The sequence below is a fragment of the Triturus cristatus genome, chromosome 2_2 (assembly GCF_964204655.1).
Source record: "Triturus cristatus chromosome 2_2, aTriCri1.1, whole genome shotgun sequence".
Classification (NCBI taxonomy): domain Eukaryota; kingdom Metazoa; phylum Chordata; class Amphibia; order Caudata; family Salamandridae; genus Triturus; species Triturus cristatus.
Window position 1 is genome coordinate 196540177 of NC_140582.1, and position 26949 is coordinate 196567125.

The following is a 26949-nucleotide window of genomic DNA, read 5'->3' on the forward strand; positions in this document are numbered from 1 at the left end:
GTGGTGCTCCTGGTGCCACATTCTCGCATTTGGCATGGGACTGCGGCCCGATAGGAAGGTACTGGGAGGAAGTGATTGAGCATGTCCGACAAATTACGAAACATAGGGTGCCTGCCTCTCCGCTGACGGCGCTTCTGGGATTTGTATTTGAAGTCCCGAAGACCTCCCGTAAACTTACGGCCATGCTGTTGCTGCTGGCGAAGTGGCCGTTGGCAATTCATTGGAAAACATAACAGGCCCCTACCATAGCAGCATGGGTAAATACAGTGATTTACTGTAAAGACCAGTTGTCGCACTATTGGGAGTTAATGCTCAATAGATCTAGGCCGGCGGATATCTGGCAACCATTTGTGGCCTGGCTGGAGGCGGGGGGCTCAGACTTACAAAGGAGATAAGAAGGGGAGCACGGGTGGGATAGACATGGACTGGAGCTTTAGACCAATTCCGTCGGTGTTCATTACAAACCAGATGTAAGTGGGTAGACTTGATGATTTCTGAAGCACTTGGGGGTACAGGGAAGCCTGCGGATTCACGACGACCATGTAGACTGTAAGATCAGCTGAGCGAGGTCTTGGGTGATTAGTGTATGGCAGAGGGGGTGGGGGGGGGTGGTAGTTGTTTTGGTTAAGTTAATTAAGTGCACATATGCGTCATAAGTTATAACGGGACGATGAATAGCTAAAACGAAAGCTGTAAAGTGTTTTATGGCATTGCTGCTGGCCCGTTAGGTTGTAGGCACCCAAGCTGTACATTGATTGTTCTGCTGAAGTCAGAAATTAGCTGCCGGCCTCCGGGTTGTGGGCAAGAAGCTGTGTCAACCTATTCTTTTCACAGTTAATAAATAAAAATTAAAAAAATGTGGGAAGGGAGTGAGAGAGATCTTTTTAGCTTTATTAAATCATTGAATAATAATCCCCATAAATTGAAATTCACCTATTGACACAGAAATTCATGTATGGGATGGTAAAATGCATAACAAAATACATAGTAAGCCCACAAGCTGCAATAGCTTACTACATGCCAACAGGGGTCATCCTAGGGCACTCAAATGGTGTATACCATTCTGTGAACGCCTCAGAGCAAGACGCAACTGCTCTGAGGACTCTGAATTTGTCACACAAAATAAAGACATGTGTCAAAAATTCCTTTGTAGAGGATATCCACAGTCAGTACTAGATGATGCACTAACGAGAGCCTGGAAAAGAAAAAGGGAAGAACTATTAATCCCCCAAAAAGTAGCTTTTAGAGCTGAGGAGCCAAATAATAATTTGAGGGATATTATGGATTTCAATGCCTTAAGTCATGAGGTGAGAGAACTCGTAAAAGGTGTCAGGGGCCACACTTACTGTGTGCCTCAAACAGGTGGTGCAAAGTCAGTGCCCCCCATGAGAGAACCACTTGAAAGGAGAGAAAGGGGGTCCCATGGACCACCCCGCACATCCCCCTGGAGTCACTCACTCCACCCGCCTGCAGGCAAATCTCTAGCCACCTTTGGAAGGCAGGCTATGCTACAGTGTCATAGCAAGGGTGACATGGGCCCTAACGCAAACCAGTAAAATGGGCCTCCCCCAGACCGGTATGGATAGTTAGACACTGATAAATAAGGTGCAGAGAGCTCTTTAAACACCTGGACCCTGCTAACACTGTGCATACTGAATTAGTGATTGCAACACCACTCCTGCACAGTGAGGAAAAATACAACCCCAAGGAACTATACCCTGCTGATAAAAAGAAACAACTGGTATTGGTCCCTAAGCAATACCTGCACAAGTAATCAAATAATTCATGTATACATTCTCAGGAGCACCCGATGGAATGAAGTCCAAGCAACCCATGGATCTTTTGTGCTCTCCTCTCTTCCGGGGGAATATGAGGTCATCGTGAGGGACTGGCCAAGGAACACTAACTGTCAGTCTAGTCACTGACTTGCACCCCGAGGAGCACTAGTCTGTATGAAACTGTCCTAACAGTGCAGAGGTTCTGAGATGCGGAGGCCAGTTCAGCCACATCCCAGGCTAGGGCTTGCACCTGACTTAATTCAATCTTCAATTTGTCTACAAAGATAGTATCTATGCAAGGCAGGTTGGGCTAGGGGACATGGGCACCTTTGATAGAAATCTTCCAATTCTCTACTAAGAAGCAGGACTCCATGCAAGTATGGGGTGGCAATTCTGACTTTACCCTGGATGATTGAGCTGGCAGGCGTCCTCTAGGTCAGTTCACCTCAGCACTTGTGCAAGTGTACATGGTTTGAAGGTGGCCAATGTGAAAGCAGAAATATATACTTGGTCAACCACATCCAAATATACACTCTAAAGACTCCGATCACAGCACCCAAAAACAATCTATGCATCAAAGAAAACGTCTGGGCCGGTCTAAGTAAAATATTAGGAGGTAGGAAGCCAATAAGCAGAAGGTGAGAGGCTTACGACTATTTGGTTTCCCTCTCTCGCCTGGTGGCCACCATCCTCTGTCACACATTCCTCGCACCATGGTCCTGGGCAGCAGATATTGCTTTGTAACATGGAGATAAGTTGGTGGAAAGGGTATTCTACCTGAATATGTATCTGCAAAATACTGTAGCAAAAATACAGCATGCAACAATATCATGAGGAAAAATAGGTTTGGGTAAGCATAGATTTACTGTGCTTGAAACAACGTATATGTACCTTGATTATATATATCTTGAAGGTACATTTAATGTAGAGTTAATAATAGGAAATCTATACTATCCGTAATACTATGGTGGCCAAGTTGCTGGCTACACTATTATGGCAGGACCATCTTTTTCTATTCAATATTCTAACATGCAACCAGTTGAAAACTTTATCAACCAGTAACTGGCATTTGAATCTATGCATCACCAGCTAAGCAAATAGTGTGATCCTGGGCAAATTAGTTTGTCTCCCTTATTGGGAGTGCATACGTACTCATAACTTTGTAGTGTGTGCATCGTATAAACATTCCTAAAGAACGAACATTTTGTCAGGGAAGCATGAGGCCGAAGAGCATACGCAAAAAGGAAGCTAAAAGAAGACAAAAGCGACTGCTTTTCAATTGAATTGCTGTGCTAGCAGTTTCCCAATTTTAACGTAGTTATATAAATTGTTTTTTATTATATATTAGAGTAAATCAGCGACTGAAGTTAATGTGTTTTATTTTTTTCTGCTTATAAAGATGGCAAAAAACAATTGGGGTCATTATTTTTTTATAGAAAGCTAAAGATTTGTGTGGTAATTTTTCTGGAGCAACATTTACTAGGCCACATCTCTTGTTTATGACCGTTACTGTTATTGGAAATTCGTTGGGCATGAGATGAAATGGAGATTCAAAATATAATTTCCTGGATGCATTCCTATGTTTAACTGTTTACTCGATTTAGATCATCAATACTTTATTGCGCTAAATAAAACTTTGATAAGATCATATTCTGTAGAGAATCACACATGGTTACAAATGTGAGGGGACTAATGCTGCTTTCACGAGAAGGATACAGTTGCTGGAGACAGACCAGCAGCTGTTAGGAACAAGCACTGGCAAAACCATTTTACTGAAACTGCCTCTTCAGTCACTAATGAAGTTAGGCATTACATAAGTCAATATGCACGCACTCTGTCACTCATCCTACCACTCATGCATTCATTCATCCACTCACTGACCCACTCTTGGATTCACTCACTTACCCATGCGCAACAAAACAGACGACCGAGATCAACAAGTATATAAAATATAAATTAAAAAATAAATGTAGGAAAAAGAAAACATGCTGCCACCTAAACTAGGCAGGTCTATGTTTGCAATACAAAACATAGCAGCAAGTAGCCGTCCAGCAATGGTATTGTATATAGGGTTCCATTGTTTAAAAGTTCCAACATATATGTAACATTTAGAAGAAAGGTGTAGGTCATCTTAGAGTAAAAAAGCAGTGAAACACTATGCGCAACACATTCCATGGCATAGCTGCCACGTTTTCAGAGTGTGTATGTGTGACATTTCTGTGTGTAGCAGGTTCTTGTGTGTAATATTTGCATAAAGGTAAAATGTAAATCCAGGCTTTGTAAAGGGCGAACAGCTAAACGAAGGGATCCCGGCGCTGGAGGTCGTTAGGAAGATGAAGTGAGCTATTGCCCAGAGCCACATGGTGCTGGGCTAGTCTGCCGCAGGCGCCGGGGATCGAACCGTGATCCCCAGATTCCAGCATCAGTCGCCCTGGCCGCTGCGCCACACCTCTTCACATACCTCCGTATGACACTTTTGAAGATGTCATATTGCAAGAAGTTGAACATAAAAACTACTGAGATACTGTCGGCCTTATTCACGAAGCTAAACGTAAACTTCTGTGTAAATTACGATTGTTTCCTATTCTAAAGGTATTTACGAAAAGTATCTTTGCGGCTGCGGAGTCTTTGCACATAAAAAGATAGATCTTTTTATGTGCAGAGACTCTGCAATCTTAAAGATACCACTCGTAAATCCCTTTGTGAACAGCAACAATAGTAAAGTTACACACAAGTGTAAGTTCACCGTGGTGAATCAGGCCCTCAGTTAGTTTTGGCTTTGAATTTTTGTACTCGTGGTTTTGTTTTTAATCAACATTTCAAAACCTTGGGTACCGGAACACAAATTCAGTTAATGTTGCAGATTAGTACATGTTCAGGTGTAATCCCACATACTTGAGACCCTGTGTTGAGGACTCTGCAGGCTGATGAGTGTAGCATAAACCCTTCCTTCCTTTTCAAAATGCGGTACTCACCCATCCCTTAAGGTTTGACGTCCACAGCATGTGCACACAGACTGCTAACAGCACTGAGGAGAGAGGAGTCACACAGTGTCCCATGTGTCCACATTCTCCTATTAACCTCGAGAACTTCAGACATTAGAGAGTCACAAGCAAACAGACAGTGAGAGGGAGAGGCGAACCAACCCCATGGGCCCTCTGTACACACTCTGCTGTCAGCTCTGCTGTCTGTTGACAGTGCAGCATACGAGCCATCTTCAAAGAAGGGGAGGGCGGGGGCTGCCTCCTTGGTGGGAGGCTTCTCTTGCATTAAAGGCATTTTCCAAATCTTGAGCGCAGTACTGCTGCCAGCTCTCAAGTCAGGCTGAGAGCTGATGGGATAGGGGGTTGAAAGGAGAAAGTTAAGCAAGCATTGGCATAACCAATAGTTCTCGCCTTTGGGACCTTATAAGTGTTTAGCCATGCAACAGTTGCATAACTAAATACTTATAAGGTCCCAAAAGCGAGACCTATTGGCTATGCAATGCGGCCCTGCGGCCGCAAAAGTGAAAGTGATCACAATCCCGATCAAACATCAAAGAATGTTGAGGGGGGCATGGATTGTCCAACATGAAAAGGCATTACCACCCTCTCTAGGAATGCAGCTCAAGTCCTGAACACCAGTTTGTTTGGAAAACAGGCAGTATAGGGAGGTTGATCTGAAAGGGCCTCAAGGTCACTCCTATGGCATGTCCATGTTATTGCAACCTGGAAGACCGTTTGTAGAGCGCCCAAAACAGTCTTGCGCACTTCGCATGTTCTCTTTGCAGGCTGCATCACAGCCTACGCAGAGAACATGCCCAGGCCTGAGTCTGAGTACTGAAATACAGCGCTCAGACCAATCACAATGCTGCTAAGGCAGCGTTGTGATTGGCTGACTGGGTGTGCTTCATGTGGCCGAATGAGGGAAGGACTACAGAGGAGAGACACAGCGAGGAAGGGGTGAAAAGGTACGTTTTTATTTTATTTTTATTTTTTATAGCCGCTTCCCCCCTTCCCCTGCATCCTCCCCCTACCACGTCCTTCCCCCTACCTCCCGCATCATCCCCCACTCCCACCCCATATCTCTGATCCATTCCAGCCACCGCTGTATCCTTTAACAATGCCCAGAGCAAGTCCTTGCAGAACCAAAAATAAAGCAAACCACAACACATCCAACAGTTTTGCCTGAAACTCAGCTAACTGGCAGGTACTTTGCCAAGCCACAAATTTGTTCCAGTGGCTTACATACACAGATTTTGTTGAAGGATGCATGGCTGACAAAATTATCTCAGGAAAAAAATTAAAGGGGGTCAACTGTCCCCACTCAATCTCCATTCCTGAAGGTGCAGATTTCACAGGCTTGGGTGTAGGGCCCTGCCTTGGTGCCGCACCAGCAGATCTTCCCAAAGTGGCAGCCTAATTGGAGGATGGATGCTCAAAGCCCAGAAGTTCAAAGTACCACACTCTCCGGGCCTCATCAAGAGCCACCCGAATGATTTGGGCTTGGTTGTTCTTAAGAACTCGCAGTAGGACAGGTAGTGTCAGAAATGCACACATGAGTACCTGTGCTCCACTCAGAGAGAGAGAGGTCAGAGAGAGAGATTCTTCTTGGAAGCTCCAGAGCACAAAAGTGAAGACATTGCACATTCTTGGCAGTGGTACAGAGATCAAGCCAAGCTTCTCCACATTGTCGGAAGATCCCCTGTGCTACCTCAGGGTGTAACTGCCATTCAAGATCCACTGTGTGCCACCAGCCGAGTTTGTCTGCTCTGGTGTTTAAAGATTCTGCCACACAATGCACCAAGCTCCTGAGGCTTAGAGCCTCTTCGCCTAGGCCCTCAGGCCCATCACTGCCCTGCTTAATGTAGTATGATGGTAATGTCTGTGAGCACCAGCTGTCGCTTGAAAGAAGACAGAAAGACATTCAACACCAAACAAATTTCTCACAACTCCAGCAAATAACTCCACCTCTCCCAGATGACCCCCCCAAACCAGTAGTGATGCATTCATCATGGTTGTCAACTCTGGGTAGACAAGGAGAGGGGTCTTCGGTGTGTCCAATTGGGTTCCAGCTGCCCCCAATGCAGGTATTTTGCAGTCTCTTCTGGATGGAATCTGACATGTTCCCTTGGTGCAGGGTCCACTGAGACTTCACTTTCCACTGCAAAGCTCATATGTGCCAACTGGCATGGTTGGCGAGTAGATTGCAAGAAGCTAGTAGGCCAAGAAGTCTTACAGCCATTCTCACTGAGAACGTGTACAAAGTCTGAAACACATGGATCATAGCCAGAATGGTCTGGACTTGTTGATCCAGAGGGAAGGCTTACCACACCATATCTAGGATGGATCAGATGATGGTGACCTCACAAAGGAGTCAGGTATGACCGCGGCAGGTTGATTGGGAACCCCAGTGATGTTAAAAGGGTCGTCATTGACTAGAGGTGGTTAAGGACTATCTCTGGTGATCCTGCCTTCAACAGCCAATCCAAGTCCTTTGTAAATCAGCTCGCGCAGATTTTGTGTCATCTACTATTTCTAATGCACAGCACTGTTCCCGCTCCTTGTCCACAATGGTCAAAAAGATGTCCGACTCAGATACTCAGCCCACGCCCCGATCATAGATGAGCTGCAATGTGACAATCTTGCTAATTTTTCCTGAACGAAGTGAAGCAAATTTACTCTACATTAGGCAACACTCTGTCAGTTTAATCTACTCAGTTAACCTCTACCACTGGGATTACTTGTACGGCTGAACCCTCTAACAAGCTGGAATCTTGGTCACTCCTAGACATTAATTTTTGGAAGAAATTTCTAGGTAGCATTAAATCAGGCTCTCCCTGTGACCTTTTACCTACCACTTGGCTATAGCAGCTTGAGTTATCATCTCTTATGCTAATCATGGAGCTACTTAATGCTTCCATACAGGAAGCTATTGTCCCGCCAGAGTGGAAACACGCTATGGTGCTCCCGCTCATGAAGAAGGCTAATGCGGATCCTGCTCAGTCATCCAACTTCAGACCAATTTCTTTGCTTCCGATCTATTCCAAAATTTTGGAAAAGCACATAAACTTACAATTAACCAAGTTTGTTGAATCCTCAAATTTTTACACCCCTCCCAATCCGGTTTTAGAGCCAGTTTTTCTCTTCTTGGAGTCACAGAAATGCTGCGACATCGTCTGGACTGTGGGAAATGGTGGCCCTCATATTATTAGATCTGAGCGCCACGTTCGACACGGTGTCTCACACCGTGTTGATCAAATCCCTACAGTCCCTTGGCATTTCTGGTCCAGCTCTTGACTGGCTTATATCTTTTCTCTCCAATCGGACTTTTCAAGTCTTCTCTTCTAAGGCCACCTCCAAAACGTACTCTTCTCCTTATGGGGTACCCCAGGGCTCCATTCTTAGCCCGCTACTATTTAATGTTTATATCAGACCTTTGGTGACAATTGCTGAGGAGGCCGGGCTGTCCCTTTTTTCTTATGCGGACGACACCCAAATCATTTTCTCCCTTTCTGCCGAGAGGAGGTTCGGTCCATCAGTTCTTCAGAGCAGTTTAAGGAAAATTGCATCTTGGATGCAAGCTAATTTACTTAAACTTAACGGCAAGAAGACTGAGGTCCTGATTTTGGGCTAAAATAAAGACCTTTGGGGCCCCCAGCATTGGCCTGACAAAATGGGTGTCCTACCCCAGCCTACCAACCAAGTCCGCAATTTGGGATTCATTATTGATGACCAATTATCAATGCGACATCAAGCAGTGAAGGTGGCAGCCACCTGCTTTACCATTCTGAAATGGTTGAAAAAAATCATCTGGATGCTTCCCTGCTCCACTCAAAGGACCGTGATCCAAGTGCTTGTGACCTCAAGACTGGACTACAGTAATATCCTTTATCTGGGAACCAACAAGGAAGTGATACGGAAACTACAGGTGGTGCAGAATTCTGCTGCCAGATTACTTTGTCAGATCCCCAGAACTGCCTCTATCTCTGGCTCCTTGCAAGATCTTCATTGGCTCAAGGTCGCTAATCGCGTTAAATTTAAAGCCTTGAGCTACATGTTTAAGATCAAGTCGGGTGTACTGCCCCACAATATTTGCAAGATTTGGTCCGTCCTTACCAACCTCCACGTTTGTTACGCTCTGCTACTCAGGGGAAATTCTTGGTTCCCAGGTTCAAACTCTCACGGATGGGTGGTCGTTCATTTGCCTGTCTCGGTCCAACCTTATGCAATTCTCTCGCCGTATCGCTCAGGAATTAAACATTATATATGAATTTCCGTAAATGCTTAAAGACGTGGCTGTTCAACCAGTAATTCTGATTCTTCGTTCCTTCAGGCTGGCGCTGGGAAACCCTTTTTGAGTAGCTGTGCACCTTACAAAATTAATATAACATAAAAATCATCGAGGTAGACGTAGACTGGTATCCCTGAACGCCGAAGATAAGCAGCAACCACCCCCATCACCTTTCTGAACACCCGTGGAGCAATGGTGAGGCTGAAAGGGAGCACAGCAAACTGAAAGTATTTGTGGCCAACCTTGAAAAGCAGGTAGTGTTTGTGGACCTGCAGGAAGAGGAAGTGAAAACACACATCCTGCATGTCCAACGTCACCATCTTGTCTTTGAGATCCAGGACAAAGTGAACCTGGGCCAGGAGCATTTCGAAAGTGTCCTTGCGCAGGAAGGTGTTGAGAGGGTGCAGATCTAGGATAGGACAAAGGCCTTTGTCATTCTAGAGCACAAAGAAGTATCATGAATAGCACCCTGCCCCTACTTACGAGGCCGGTATCCTCTCGATGGCTCGTTTAGACATAAGAGTCTGTACTTCTTGGCATATGGCTATATGGTCCCGCGAGAAGTTGTCTGATGACTGGTGAAATGAGTCAAAAAGTAATGGCCTGGCTAAGCCCCATAGAGCAATTTGCAGGATCTTTGTCGAATGTCATGTGTTGTTACCCCTGCATGAAGTGGTTGATCCTGCCTCCTACCAGATAGCTGTCCGCCGGTTAGGGTGCACTAAAAGGACTTGAAGGTTGTAGCTGAAGCAGTAGAGATTGAGACAAGCACTTTTTCACCAAACAGGAGGGAGCCATCAAAAGGCACATCCATCAAAGACACCTCTTTATCTCTGGAGAAGCCAGTGAGCCTCCTCAAGGTAAGGCACCGAAATGCCATGCTGGTTCCCATAGCTTTACCTAGACAATTCGAAGTGTTCAGGTTCAAAGGAATAACAACTTTCGCTGCATACCAACCATCTTGAATGGTTTGGGTTAAGGAAGCCCGTAAGTCTTTAGGAACCACAGGTAAAATCTCAACCACCATGTCCCATAGTGCGTGGGTGTCACAACCGAGTAAACGGCTTGAGTTCACCGTCCTCAGAGTGAGGCTGGCTGAGGAGAACATATTCTTGCCAATTAGATCTACCCTTTTTGACTCCCTACCAGTGGGGAGTGGTTGAAAGGCTTTGGGGTTCAATCACAGGGTGGATGCATGTACCACCAACATTTTTTAGGGCATCAATTGGTGTGTTAAAAAGGCTGGTTCTCCTGAAGTGGGTCTACGGCAGTGGGTGATCTATCAGTTGACTGTTGGTATAGAACATGGTTTATCCCAAGTGTCTAGCAGTGTGTCAGTAAGGACTTCATTGAAGGGCAAAAGAGGTTCAGTCGGTGGATGGCCAGGCTGTAGGACCTTAGTCAATACATTTGTATTTTCTTCCATTATGTGTAGGTGGAGGTCAAGGACCTCAACAGCCCTCCTGATTACTGTAGGACAAGAAGTGCTTTGCTCTGTTGCTGGCCTGTGATAGGAAGCAACCCAGTATCAGGTGAGGTATCCAGCCCATTGGCAACCTGCAGGCCCATGTACCAATTGTCATTATAAGATGAGGGAAACTCTTCCCAATCTCCACCATTATCATCTCCATAAGGCTGGCTCAGGTCAGAGTCAGAGGCAAAAAGGTTATGCAATGTCAATGCATGGATACATGGTAGCGGTTTAGTGTCTGACTCAGATTTATTATGTAGAGGCTGCAGCACATCAAAATCTTGATGTGGGCTTGGTCAACATCTAGATATTGCCGGCTCAGAGTCAGACACCATGATGGGTTGCGGGTCTCCTTCTAGCGCAGGTGAAATAGATGCCAGCATCAACACTGGAGAGAGTGCCGTGGATTTCGGCAGCAGTCTTGACACCAGAAGCAGCCTGAAATAGGTTCAAGGGGCCAAGATAGCGTAGATGGAAAACCTCCCAGGGCTAACCCATCTGGGAGTCCATCCAGATCCTTGGGGACCAAAGACACACCAGAGGGAGGCTAAAAAACTGCCAAAGCTTGCAGTATGGACTCTTGAAACGCTTTGACATGCTGCAGCATCACCAGTGGACCTGGAAACTCCGGGAGCCTCTGGACTAGGGATGGAATCAGCTAATGAGAGGAATGTGAGCAAGACCTGGAGACACAATGATGCCTTAGGTATTCTCTGGGGAACACACAATGATGCCTTGTGTATTCTCTGGAGAACGATCGTGGTGGGAAGGGGGCGAGTCCCATTTGGACTTCTTATGCTTTTTCCTCTGCTTACCCAGAACTTTTACAGCAAGGAAGTTCTGCCGCTGAAGCAGAAAGCAAGAGTGGGAGCACAACTTTGCCTTAGATTTCAACCTGAAGTGGAACCATCACAGAGCTTTCTGCTGTTTTGCCAAGCTTCACCTCACATTCTCAGATGGCTTTAGGGCTTATCTGGGCACAGTCATCCCAGGGCTTGAAGTTGTGCAACAATCGCAAGCACCAGAGGCACCACTCATGAGAATCTATCACAGACATCTGTTTGCGACAGTGCCTACAGGACTTGGGGCCTAATTTATATGTTGGTAGAAAGGACTACCCTTTCCGCTAACATTATGATCCACCCACCCAATTTAAATGGCCAGAAATTTGTTGTAACGATGGTGAAAACTACTTGTCTCATGGTTACACCCCTCCAACGGCCCAAAGGGTTAAAGGTTGTCAGGGCTGACCTGTATGTCCTCCCACCTGATTTAGATGGGCGGACATACAGGTCAGATTTCTTCCCCGTTTCACTGCAAAATTCCCCCCATTGCCATAGGAGAAACATTGGTTTTTATTTTATTTTCAAAAATAAAATCCTTCTTTGGGGTTTTGTTTTTGAAAATAATTTTTAAAAATTGCAACTTTGCAAGACTGCTAAGTCATATTTGAGCCAGAAAAGTTACAATACTTTGGCAGGAACAGCCTTGACGGCAGTTTCTGTCAATGCTTGAAATGTCTGTAGGCCCGACTGACATTTCAGAATTTGGTCGTCAGGACCCTTGACAAGAGGGATGTATGTCGTTACAACGCACACTTTTACAACGCATGCACTTACAACGCATTTTTTACAACGCAACATCCACTACAAGCATTCCATTACATAGCATGACACTACAACGCATGTTTAAAAACTACCTTTACAACGCATTCCATTACATCGCATACTACCTTTACAACGCATACCATTACAACGCATAGTATAGGGGTAAAAATTACTATTCTAACTCCAGGGGGTGCAACAGTAGGGTAAGTGTTGGATTGCGTTGTAATGGTATGCGTTGTAAAGGTAGTATGCGATGTAATGGAATGCGTTGTAAAGGTAGTTTTTAAACATGCGTTGTAGTGTCATGCTATGTAATGGAATGCGTTGTAGTGGATGTTGCGTTGTAAACATTTCGTTGTAAGTGTAGTGCGTTGTAATAGTTTTGTTGTAAAGGTTGTTCACCGACAAGAGCATTGGAGTAATTTACTCCAAACCTCCAAACTTTAAATTGGGCCCTTAATTACTATTGCTATAGCGACATTCCTTGCACAATGGAAATGTTTTAGAAATTAAATCTCTTTGCAGAGTGAAAACGGAAGGAGCGGAGCTTCAGATCTCTGCAGCAAGAAATAAAACTGAAATCAATGGGCATGTGTGAGTTTTATATGTGGCTCCATTCATCACTGCCGGAGAGTCCCAACATCAACTACCAGCACAAAAGAGCACTGCCCCCGAGTTTTACGGATCCAGTCTGGTGCCTATGGAAATTCACAAGATGAAGACCCTGCAGTTATAAGTATCCATAAAAATTATACAGACTGATTCTCTCCCATCTGGAGGCACTCCTGCTGCTTAATAAAGATGCACATGCAGCAGGGGCAGGCAGTGCTCTACACTGTGCACATGTGCAGGACAAACAGCCCATTCTCCTCATCCCATACGCTCCAATGGCTTGAGATAAAGCTAATTTACAATTGAATGACTCATGCTGGAGCCCTTCAGTTAAAAAAATCTAAGCTTATGTCAAGCAGAAGCCATTTTAGTTTCCCAGATGCGGTTTCTGAAAGCCTGTCACTGCTGACTGGGATGCTGCAAGTTCTACCGTGAGTACCAGACCCACCACCAACGCACAAATGGAAGGCTCGAGGGTCGATTTATCAAGGTTTCACGCAATGCATCAAGATATCTTGCTGCACTGCGATGAGTGGAAGGGAGAGGGCAGTAATGTGCCATATTTAACGTTACATTGTGCATGCTTGTCCTCTACTTGCTCTGGCACACAATGTGCTGCCTTGTCATCAGATCCCACTGACTCACCATAATCTCCTACGCAGACGACACTCAACTGATCCTCTCGCTCACAGAGGACCCCTCCAATGCCAAAAGTAACTCCTGCAATGCCATGACCAACAGGCATAAGGATGAGTGACAAATGCCTCCAGCTCTACTCCCAAAACATGGAAAATCTGATCTTCAGAAATTCTGGTGGCCTGCAGAACTCAGACCTACACCCACACCCACCGACCATGCACGCATTCTCGCATCATCCTCGACAGCCGACTGCCCATGAAATGACAAGTCAGTGCAGTCGCCTCCTCCTTTTTCCACACACTCCGCAGAATCTTCAGATGGATTCCAACCAACACTAGAAAGACTGTCATGCAGGCCCTTTTCACCAGCTGCCTCAAGTACGGCAACACCCTCAATGCTGGCATCTCCACCCAGCCCCTCAGAAGACTCCAGACCATCCAGAACGTTGCAGCAAGGCTCATCCTGGAACTCCCCAAACATACCCACATTGCCCTTCACCTGAGAGACCTCCACTGGCTCCCCATCCAGAAGAGATGCCAGTTCAATATCCTCATGCACGCCTACAAAGCCCTCCACACCCTAGGACCTGCCTACATCAACCACCAACTGAGCTTCCACCATCGCTCTAGACACCTGTGCTCCTCTCATAAACAACCTGCATCTGTTGCAGTCGCAACGGTGGCTGCTCCTTCACCTACATCACTGCCAAGACTTGGAACGACCTTCCCCTCCAGCTATGTACGGCCTCCTCAATGGAAGACTTCAGAAAGAGAATCGAGACCTGGTTCTTTGACGGAGACACAGCACCCATATACCTTTTAAGGGTGACAGTGTTGTGCTTTACAAATGCTGATTTATTGCGCCAAAACAGGCACTTTTGCACCGTGGTGCAAGGGTGCCTGTGTTGTAGGCAGGATTCTTTTTGTGCAGGAAGTGGTACCTTCCTGTACAAAAATAGTTATCTGAGGCATTTTCCGTTTTCTAAGGGTGCTGCATAACGCAGCACACAAAAAGAGAAGAAAGAACAAAGTGAAATAAAGATATTTCTTCTTGTTGCGCTTCTGGTGGGAAAGCAAAAAATTCTGACGCATTCCCAGGTCTACCAGTGTTGGTAAATCTAGGAATGCATCAGAATACATGGGTGGATGCATGGGAACACCCACACTCCACCCACATAACGCCGCCGCCATGCAGTGTAATGCAAGGCAGCAGCTTACGCTGCCTTGAGATACACCAGATTCAACAAGTCACGCTGGGTAGCCTTACATGGCTTGGTAAATCTAAATCTAGGTTTTGCTTCACCTTGCGTGGTGCAATGGCAGTGCAAAACATTGATAAATTTGGCCCTTAATATCTAGCATGGCTCCAGGCAAACAGGCATAAAAATAAGTGAGGAGGCACCGGGATGCACTATGAATAAGTGCAGTTAGGCAGGGCAGTCTGGGACCCCACGCATCTGGGACCTGGTTCCACTGCATTGCCTCCTGCAAAATGAAAAACAGACCGGCTGCTTTAAACACTTGATCTGCCATTCACTAATGTGCTTCCACATGCCAGGAGCAAGTTCGCTGCTGTCCTAGGGTCAGCACATTAACTTTAACAGGGCACATTGGGCAGGTCTGCACCCAGCCCACCCATTTAAAGGTGTGCCAATGGCAGGGCACCCCATTCATAAAACAGCCCCAGATTATCTTGCACTAATTAGAGTTGGTTTCTCAGCAGGAATACTGTCCTTTTCAAATCTTTTCAAAGAATCTTGAGATTTACCTATTCACAAATGATTCTGACAAATGCTTCCCAAGCCCTTTTCTGTTACCTGTATAGGAGGAACATCATATTGGCCTGGCCCTGGGGCGACCACTAGCTGCTGGGCATCAAATGCAAAATCTCGGTTTGTCAGCGAAAGGAAAGGGGCGTAGCCACCTAGGAAAAGAAAAACATAACTGAACAACATAAAATATACCACAATGTATGGACAATTGATTGCTTTTATCAACAGTTCCATGTCATGCCAATAAGGCATTACAAACATTTCATATACATACACATCATAAGGTAAAGAATGCAGCATACTGCCTAAAAAAGAACCCCACTCTTCCTAAAAACATACATTTTACTCAAAAAGAAACTGTTACTACAAGCACTCCCCCCACCATTAATCGATAACTTAAGATCCAAAAATGCTAGGTTTTACCTTCTATCTGGCTAATATATATAATTTGTTTTGATAAAGTGCGGTAGATCAATACTCAGGATGCACCAAGAATGCTACACTAGAAGTATTATACAACTAATGTGACAATACTAGTAATTAAGATCCTCGGTGATGTGGACTGCTATTGTGATAATTACACCTGCTATGGAGTTCGATGGGGAGGGGGGGACTATGTTGGGTGTTAGAACTGGTCTACACGATCAGCCGGGAAATGGACTGTATGCTGAAATACACTGTTTTCAATGAACTCCACATATCCTAAAGGTTAATCTAGATACTTGTAATATTTTTAGAGTGGAGAGAATTCATGACAAACAAAGAACTAGAAGATTTGGATGCTTACCAAATCGGATGTTATATGGCAATTACATATACAGAGGTTTCCGAAATGTCAAAATCATGCTATGGCATTAAATAACTGCGCACTGTATTAAATATGACCAGAAAATTAATAAAGTATGTTTAAAAAATAAAAAGTGCGGTAGGTCAAATATTCCAACAGGTTTAAATTATCATTAAAACAGAGAACACTAAAATCTATCAAGCTTCCAATTCAAGCTGGAACACTGTACTGTAATCCCATTATCACAAAAATATGTTATTAATCATATATTTAAACAAGGTAAACATTATCATTGTGCAAAATGCAATTCCGACTATGCAAAATAGAGCGGCAGTAGTGCAAAATACAATTATATTTATACGGAGTGCGATTAGGCGAGATAGGCATTGATAATGTACAAAATACCATTCCTTTTGTAATCGTGGCAATACAGCATACAATTATGATTGTGCAAAAATGCAATTATAACTAGGAGGCCTCAATGTTCCCATTCCATATCTCTAATGTAGTGGACCGCTCCGCTCTGTTGACCGATCGTAAAACAACAGGCAGGAATTTACCTCCCGCTTAGCACAATGATATATTATCGCACCTTAAGATTACTGTCATTAGATCACTTGTACGGCGAACCTGTAACATTCTAAAAGCCAGTAATAGCAATTTTCTTCTACTATTATTAAAATGTACAGACTATAAGTAAATGCAGAAAGGTTAATGATACATTTTGGTAAAAGGGACACTTAACCCTTTCTGCCCCTGCCTTACTAACCAACTTTCATCTAATAAAGGCTGGGACTTGCCCCAGCCTAACCTTTAAGGACCACCTCCTTATGTAGGCACTTTTTATATCCCATAGGTATGGCTGAATATGCCCCCCTTAACTTGACTTCTTTAGATGATACAAGCTATCTCTCTTACACACTTCTTCTATATCACTCCTCCTGGAGCCCTCTCTTGCTAAGAGCTTTAATGTTTATATCTTCTGTACTACAGACAATCCTTGACATTCTAACCCTAGCGGAGCATCCAGGGAGACATTAATATCAAGGAGATTAGCAGCCCATTGACCAGCATATTGCTCCTGCAGACAAGATTTTACTATTTGCCTTAAGGAGCCTTCATCAGCTCTAAGGAGGCTAAACCAATAATTAAGGAGCTGCTGTTTGTACTTAAATAGTACACTAGTAAGGCCCAATTCTAACCTCAGGGTGGTATTTACGGATCCTCTGGGTAGGCCAAGTCATTTTTCCCAGACATTCAGTTCTATAGTCTTCACCATCCTCAAATATTTTACAGGCAGCACCTCACATCCATACAACAGTAGACTAACAATTTTGGCATTATATGTCTCTCTTAGCACTTCAATGGACTTGTGGCCCAATGCTAAGTCCATCCTATACAAAGCCCCTGCAATACCCTTATGTCGTGCCTCCTGGAGATCAATATGAGGCATAAAGTTGAGGTTATATCTAAAGTAAAGACCAAGATAGCTGTTTTCCTTTACCACCTCTACTGGTACACCACTTAGCCAACACTTAAAACTTTTCTTCTGTACCCTTCCTTTCAAGAAGACCATTACTTTCATTTTAGCCGTATGTATTTTCAGATTGCTGGACTTAATTTTGGTAGAAATGATCGAGCCAGGTTTAATCCAATCAGGGCATCCACAATATATATAGTGAACAGGAGCAGGGCCATCATACACCCCTTCCTCAATCAGTTTTTCTAGACAGTGCCCCATTACCCCCTAATTCAACCCTGGTCCATGAGCCTTTATGTAGTTGGACAATCAGCTTTAATAAACCTGAAGGCACCCCCATTTCCCCATCCTATCCCAAAGTAGGGGCCCATTTATAGTGTCAAACACTGTTGATAAATCGATGTATGACACATACAGAGGTTGTTTCTTTTTAAAGGCATATTTTTCAGCTAAAAGATTTAATATTAGACAGCCATCCGTTAGCCTTTACGAAAAGCCATCTGAACCATAGGTAGAATGCTAGTCTCGCTTCTTCTAATAGCCCCAGGAAATATTTTGCATGTAGTTTATTGGGGATATCCAGTAATGTAATCATATGGTAACTAGACAGGAGGTCCCTCTTCTCCTCTTTATACATCGGGACCCTAATACTACCTTTTCAGGCTCTCGGAATCTCCTGACTGCTTATTATTGCTCCAAATACCGGTGCCAGGACTTGAGCCCACAGACTTGGGTTGAGTTTAATTATGTTAGAGGAAAGACCATCAGGACCCTGGGCTCTAGCATTTTTAGGCCTTCTATGATGGATTGAACACACCCTACTGACGGAGTCAAGTGGCTCTCCAACAACCCCGGCTCCAACCTGCATACTACCCACTCCTCCATCATCTACCTCTTTAAGTTTGACCAGCTCTGATATTTAACTCACCCACGTTTTCTCTGGGACCGGCACTGCTACAATATTTTTGGTCGCTCCTAGCACTCAATCACTACATTCCAAAAGCCCTTGGTAGTTTCCGATCTCAGGAAGACAATTGCCATAATTAGTCCATATAGATTTACCTGTCTTCCTAAGCTATTCTTCTAAGCACTTTCCTATAGCTTTTCCTATTACATTTAATTAGATATTCCTTATTAACACCATCTCTTTTATAGACCTACCTTATGTTCTTTTTTAGGGCAGCCTTGGCCTGTGTTTTGGCCAAGCCAGATGTGACCTTCCTGCCCGACCACACTTTAACCTGCTATTGCCATATTGCTTATGGAGGCAGTTAGATTCTCATACTCCTGCACAATGAGCTGAGACGGCAAAGTAGACTGATCTTTCAGTACCCCCTTCATTCTATTTTGAGCATACAGTTTTAATTTACCAGTCCATACCAATCTACGCTCATTCAAGTAGTGAATTAGTGCATTAATTTGCCAAAGATCTCTTAAATGTGCATCCCTATGCTGTGTAAGGATTAGGGGCTTGTGATCACTACCTGCTAGATCACCTACTACTAGATCCTTAACTATACTAAAACCTTCTGTGGAGATCATTACAGTCTATCAAGGCAGACACCCTTCCATTATCAAAGATATGTTGAGCAGGCAGGTCCCCTATGCATCTAACATTAACAGTAGTCAGGTTCAAACTATCAAACAGCAAACACAGTTGCCTCCCTCTCACATCCCCCAATGGCGCTCCAGAAGCTGACACAGGATGCCCAGAGCATTTTTTTTCTCCCTGTGGAACTCGTCCCTCGCTGGGTTATGGGGAATGTTAGCATTAAAAATCGCCAATCAACAGAATTGATATCTTTGGGAAACTTGAGCTTATCATATCCATCAGAGCTGCCAGCTCCTTAAATTTATTCTCCAAACTTTTATTCGGATGAAAATATGAGTTAATTAATATTAAGTCTGGTCAGCCTTTTCACCCCCTTTCACCCTGCTTTTCCAATGACAATCCAAAAATGTAGATTGTCAAAACATTTGTAAATTCCTGAAACAAGATACACCCCTCAATTTCATATTTTACACCTAGCATTACGGCTAGGCCTCCCATAGGCCGGCTGAACTCCCCCTTAACTGCTCTAGTGCTACAAACCTTATAGTTGCTCATCGACTCATCCTTCACTTCCACTACAATGATCATAGGGTTTCTCTCCTCATATAACAGCCTGCAAAGAATCTGAATTCCTTTTCAGAAGGGGGGATCTGCTGGCTGCAGACCCGCCCGCAATGGGAAAGGACTGTGCACGACACTGCCATGCACTACATGTCAGGCACTGCGTGGTACCTGCCACGTAGTGCATGGCAATGAGGGGGGTACCATAGGTAGCCCCCATGAGCCCCCCCCCACACCCCCTTCACCCTGGGGGCCCACAAAGGGCCCCCAATGCAAGGACCGTATGCCTTTCCATAGCGGCAACGCCGCCGTGGAAAGGCCATTGACCGCCAGCATCCTAATATGGATGGCGGTGTCTCGCAGACACCACCACCATATGCAGGCACTTTTTTCGCCGGTCGACGAGTCGACCAGCTGAAGAGTGGCGAACGGTCTTCCCTTCTGCCGCGGACCCCCCCAGCCATCCTAATGTGGCGGGGGGTCATTCTAGTGAGGATGGCGGGTGGATCGCCCCCATCGCGCCGGCGGTGGCTACCGCTGGCCTGGTGGGGGCGATCCGCCCACCATCCTATTGGGCCCCTTAGTACCCCATATTTTAAGACTGTTCTACCAGCAAATCCATTCAGCCCTTCTAACTTCTCTGAAATAACATTCATAAAATGGTATAGTTAAAAGAATACCATCAGGGAAATCATCTACTGATAACAGAGTTTCAATTTCATGGCTAAATGATGTTGATGATTCATCTTTATACAGCGGAACACTTTTCTAAAAAGAGTACACGCCGCTGGGTTTGCCTTGGGAAACAATCCCTGCCTAGACCATGTCCATGATCTTCATCATAATGCCACAAGACAAATATATAGTTCAATTACACATTACAAACATCCAAAGCACACATTTTAAAACATCTCCTGTGAAATCAACATACTATGTGAAATGTCGTCCACCAGTATCTTCCCTTTCTATGCATCAATCCACACATCGCAAGATTGTCTGGACACCCTTCTACCATGAGGCACCAAATTACTGATAGAATTTTTTGTCTCTTCCACCACATACACATTAGATCTTTTAATATGCATGTACGTGAATATCCTTTCTTTTAGGCCTGAAACAAACAGCATTTCTTGCATCACTAACGCCATTATTGACAACATACCTGCCTTGACATTTTTCACTTACTGTATGACTACTAGTCCTACCATTCAGTTCCATTACATACTTCAATTACTTTATTAACACTTATGATGCCACTAATAGCGCCATCAGAAGTCTGCACTCCTCAGCCGTTAAACTCCTTTAAAAACTGCCATAAAGTCATCAAACTGAGGAGTACGTGAACTCTGAAAAAATACTTTTCTACATAAAAGTCAAAATGTTGATCATCCATAGTTACATATGCTGTCCTTTATCTTCCAAAACCAACACTGGAGGTAGGCTGGAGGCAGTAAAGCTGAGCCTCAAATGATATTTAACAATACAACTGCTAGTACTGCACTAAGTCTTGAACTCAATTTCTTTTGTAAGGACACATCTTGAAGAGCCCCAGCTAATAAGGGGTCAAGAAAAAGAAAGGTCTTTGACACTTTTTGTTTTCTTTCAAGATGTGTCCTCACAAAAGAAATTGAGTTCAAGACTTAGTGCAGTACTAGCAGTTGTATTGTTAAATATCATGTCCTTTATCTTCAACACCACTCACTTCCGGAAGGAAGGCTAATATAGGGCATTGTACCACAATACTGAAGTTTTAATATTGTTCTGCACTTATCTCAACTCCACAACATCAATTACCAGCATACCGTAAAGGTAAGTAGATGATTTAAGAATAGTAAATCTGTACATTCCCATACATGCTTACCTTCATGATGAGTGAGGCCGATAAAATGCAGTTGGATCTTTGCAGGTCGATATTATTGGCCTCGATATTCTGAGATATAACCCTAATATATATTCTGCTCTCTATCCCCATATGTTTCAACAAAATGATTTACCTATTGTATACTAAATATCGAATCCCCATATTGGCGAAAAGTAAATTCTAGTACCTAGATGGTACAATGGGGCCCATAGCATAAGGAGATCTACCAATAGAGGAAAACTATTGTGGCTGTTACTTCCTTTACACTTCAGTTCTTCAAATTTAGGGAATATGTAATAACCACATGACACAGTCACATAACAGAATATCAGTTAGAATAAACAGCCAAAATAATACACTAAGGTAATACATGTTAATCACCTGGGACAGCAAATTCAATGGACTTCTAGAATTGGGGAGTGGGCCGATCAAGAGCCCTTTTTAGACTATTTTCAATATCTGATTCTTACAAATCATGATACTTCTTGAGCTAATTGGTACTCATTATCAAATGGGCCATTTAAGAACCTCTAAGACAAGGAGACCCCAAGACAAGACAAACCACAAAAAGCCTCCTTAACTTCTGATGGGTGGGAGGGAGGTTGGATTGCTGGACAAACAATTCTTCCCATGACCTTGGCCAAGGCGGGGGTTCGGACAGAATGCTTGCCTTGAAAGCCAGCACCCTCTCCTACGCTTAAGCAGGAGTCAGCTAGGCTTTTTGTGTTTCTTGTCTCCCTTCTAACACCACACTTTTATTGACTGCGCTGCCCTTCTCACAGAATAACCACTATGAGACCACTGCAGGGTGGTTGAATGCTAGAGTTCTAAAGTCAGCAGCAAGAGCACTTTACAACACCCCCAAATAAAACAAGCATTGGCATAGCCAATAGGTCTCGCCTTTGGGACAGGCGAGACCTAACAGATATCATGCCCTTTTTTAGGTCTCGCCTGATCCAGCGCATGGGCTGGTCTGACGAGACATTTTGTGAGGGCTCCAAAAAGTGCTACCAGGCCAGCCTAGAGCTACAGTGCATGTGCGCGGGCACGCGTGTCGCGCTTTACCGCGGTTACTTTCACTTTCGCGGCCGCTTTGATGTTTGATTGCGATCACTTTCGCGGCCGCACAGCCGCTTTGATGTTCTCCGTGAGGCTTCAATAGATTGCAGCAGTTAAAACAAGTATTGGCATAGCCAATTGATCTCGCTTTTAGGACCTTATAAGTGTTTAGTTATGCAACTGTTGCATGGCTAAACACTTATAAGGTCCCAAAGGCGAGACCTATTGACTATGCCAATGCTTGTCTGACTAGGCACCTGCCAACCCCGACACCCTTCCACCACTACAGTTTGCGAGTTACATTACTACATTTTAACCATTCTTTACATTAGAGCATTTTCTAATTAAATTAAACAATAAATTCTTCTAAAAATGTTTAATTAAAACATCTGTCTGGAGCAACTGGGGACTAAAAGCTGCTTCACTTAATGTGCACTTAAAATGCTCACATTGTGAAATTATTGGTGTGACTTACAGGGCTCTGCCCTGACCTTGACACTGCATCTCCAGTTTACCTTAACACAAAAGAAATATAAGTTGCTGCTTTCACTAAATAAGGCCCCGGGATCCGATGGAATAACCTCAGATCTGTTTCGTGATAACAAAGAAGTCTGGGCCTGCCTTCTAACTCAAGTCTGAAACGCGGTTGCCATAAAGGAGATGCTGCCCTCTTGGACTACCGCTATAAATATTCCAATATATAAAAAAGGGTACAAAGACAATCCGCCCGATCTCCCTTATTGACACTGTAGTAAAGGTCGTGGATCGGGTTCTTTTATCTAGACTGTCTGTGTGGGCCATAGACAACTAGATTTTATCGGACGTCCAATTTGGTTTCGGTAAAGGCATGTCAACTATGGATAAATGACTTAGGGGCCTATGCATCAACAATGCCATTTGCGATTCCTTATTAGCGAAAAATAAGGAATCGCTAATAAGGAATAGCAAAAGGCTATGCATGTAGGAATCGCTATTCAAATAGCGATTCCTTAATATTCCTTATTACCGAATCGTTAATACCGAATCGGTAATAAGGAATACCTACCCATTCATTCCTATGGGCTTGGAGGCCCATAGGAAAGAATGTAAAGCCAGTCTGTATTAGCGATTCGGTATTACCGAATCGCTAATAGCGGGAGCACTTTCAAGGGTGCCAGGGTGTCAAAAGGACACCCTGTTGCACCCCTGAAAATGATATGTGCACATATGTTGCACACACACATGCTCTAAGGGCATGTGTGTGCGCAACATGAAACTTTGAAAAATGCGCAAAAGTGCATTCTTCAAAGTTTTTGCAAATTACCATGCAGTTCATCTTCATGGTAATTTGCTCCCCCTATTAGCGAAATCGCTAATTTTTTAACTTTGATGCATTGCATTTAAGGAATCTCACTTTGGGATTCCTTAAATGCAATCGCTATTTAAGGAATCGGTATTTAAGGAATCCCTATTTAAAGAATCGCTATTTAAGGATTCCTTAAATAGCGATTTCTGCTTTTGGGTTGATGCATTGGGATTGGGTATTTTTTACTTAATACCGGGAGCTATTACCGAATCGGTATTTTACCGACTGGATTTTGGGTTGATGCATGAGGCTGTTAATCTTTATCTTGTGACAGCCAAATATACCCTGACACAACTGGGGGTACTGTATTTAGCTTTTATGGACCTCGTGCGCATTTGACTGTGTCAACCGGACTAAGTTATGTTATATTTTAACTTCCCTTAGTGGAGTGGACCCTTCTGTTGTTCATCTACTTATATCACTTCACGCCCAGATGACTGCGCTAGTGAGATACATGCATTAGGGGGCACTCGCAAACCATTTCAACTGCACGAGGGGAGTGCGCCAAGGTTGTATATTAGCCCCATTCTTATTTTCTGTTTACATTAACGCCTTGAGGTGGCCCTCTTAGCACTTCAGTCGGACTCCCGCCGATGATGCTGTGTTGATGGCCCTTACAGCCCAGGGCCTGCAGATCAATAGATGGTTTTATATCTTTTATGGACAAGCTGGACCTGGCAGTCAATTTTACTAAGTCATATGTACTAGTTGCTGGTGGGCGGGGGCCCCGTTCAAAATCTTTTAATTCGGACCATCACATTCTGGCTAAGGTCTTGACTTTTCCCTATCTAGGAGTGTTATTCGACGACCGCTTGCAGTTGCGACCCTTCTTAGACAGGGAGCGCAGCAAGTTGATTAAATCTGTGGGGCCATTACTAGCTTGTTGGGCTCATGGGCACTGGAGGTCATTCTGAAACTGTATAAATCCAAGGCCATTGCGAAAGTTTTATATGGCAATGAGGTGTGGGGGTACACTCATTCTTATACTTTACATGTGGTGGAAAACAAGTTTTTACAGCAGATCCTGCGAGTCCCTCAAGGCACGCTAGCCTGGTCTGTGCACGAAGAGCTAGAGGTCGATTACCTGATAGATCAAGTGGCTATCAAACCATTACTTTGCTGGATAAAGATCTGGATATGCAAAGATAAGGGTTTAAACAACTTGATCTTAGGAGATTGCCTGGCCCTGGAACAGGGCATCAAAATTACCTGGATACGTTATATTCAGGAATCTGCACAGGCCATAGGAAGGCCAGACCTTTTTTTGCACATGACACTTTAGGCCCTGGGGATCTCAACATCACAAAAAAAGAGTTATATCATAAATTTGATACTGCCCAGCGCAAAAACAAAGAGCTCAGTAAAACTACAGTGAGGGATTTTGTAATGTTGAAGTCCATGCTGGGTATGGAACTATACCTTTTTGCACTCCCTAGCGCCGACGATAGATTTTTAATCATGTGCTTCGGATTTCATCAAATTCACCACCTTTTAGCTTCTTCAGCTGGATTTTTTTCCTCATCCCTAAGAGGCCCCTGTGGCTGCAATTTTCGATCTCCACAGGACATGCTGCATTTTGTCTTCTGTGTAAATTATTGTCAGTGCCAAGAAAATGATTCCTTCGGCCTTTATTAAAGAGTCTGAAGTTCAGGCAGGTAAAAGTGGCACTTGTGCACCTCCAGTTGTTATTAACCCCCTATACCCTCCTTGCTGTGATTAGTTTTTTGCGGGCAGCTCATAGATCCAGGATATCCAGAATTGATTGATCTCTAATTGCTTTGTATGCAGGAGGTTACTATTGGTGTGAGGGGTATATAGCCATAAACCTGTGGGTTTTTTAGTATCTTGTCTTGTTTTAATTTGCCGTGCAGTTTTATCTTTTTGTATTGATTTTTATATTGTATGATTGTTTTATTGTATCTTTTTATGGATGTGTTTGCATCCGAAAAAAGAAAGAGTTATTATTATTATTAAATATAAGTAGATTGCTGGACAATTAACAGAGTCACAGAAGGGGACAGGCTGGCAGCTGGAGCTATATTTAGCAGCCCACTGTTAAATAAAATTAGAATTTTGTATTACCTGCATGTTTTTTTATGAATAGAGCTCATCGCTTTTTATCTTGTTGCAATCATTTTATATGTTCATTTACCAGACTTTCACTTTCAAGATGTGGCATCTTCTGGTTCTGTCAAGTACCTTCTAGTCAGAGCAAAGTTCTTACCATCCAGTGGCTAAATGAAATCAGACGATCAGAAGGCTGGAACCAATAGACTGGGAAGTCTTGGGCTCCCATTCATTTTAGTGTAGGGGCTCCTTCTGGACTGAAGGAGCAAATACAGTTTCAGTAGCACTCAACAACCTAGTCAGAGGCTGAGCTTCTAAGAAAGCCTAGCTAGCAGCTACCTGTGGTCCTGGAATGTTGGAGGAGGTAGTCCTCGGAATGTTATTACTGGCACCACATCTTTAATGTCGCCGATCTGTTCTGGTACATGGTTTTTCCCAAGCACATGTTGTAAGTACAGGAGCATGGCCCAGGCAGACACAGAGGAAAGCTGACACAAACCAAAGGGGTAATCGCTATAGAGGTGACAAAAATATTAAAGACATTCACAAATGTGTCAGTGTTACTTGGATTATACCAAAAGTAGCACTGACTCACTGGGTGGTCCTTCAGAGAGCAGGATATGCCTGAGAGTAACCCCTGCCGTTCTAACCACGCGATGTCATTCTTGGCAAAGCCCACAATTGAGGATGTACTCATAGCTGAGCCTGCATAACTCAGTGATAGCACCAGGAAGGTAGAGATATGGAGACACAGTGCTGCTAGTTCTGCTACTTTGATACATGCTATTGTACGAGGCATAGCAGCACAGTTCACCATTGAAGAGTCAAGGACCCTTGGTTACAGATGGGCACGGTGAAGCAAGCAATTCAGCATTCTCATTGGTGCCATAGCCTCTAAGGACAGGTAGCACAAGAAGACTCTTCTGCTCCACTATGCAAATCCTGATAACCAAAACATAGCATTTGAGCCCCCCTTATCATACAGTAACGGATATGTGATGATACAACGTGATCATTTAGATTGTGGTATGTTACATCGCGGTTATTACAACGCAAGTCATTACAAGTCCTTGCGCTAGAGGTGCTG

The 26949-nt window shown here is 44.0% G+C and overlaps 1 protein-coding gene across 1 annotated transcript in view; it reads right to left on the minus strand.

Annotated features, from left to right (window-relative positions):
- Positions 1 to 26949, minus strand: part of STPG2 (sperm tail PG-rich repeat containing 2) — a 2141360-nt gene that overhangs the window by 2068706 nt on the left and 45705 nt on the right. Inside the window, exon 2 of the mRNA XM_085641159.1 lies at positions 15196 to 15302. Within this exon, the coding sequence (XP_085497285.1) occupies positions 15196 to 15302 (107 nt within the window). The remainder of the gene's footprint in view (positions 1 to 15195; positions 15303 to 26949) is intronic.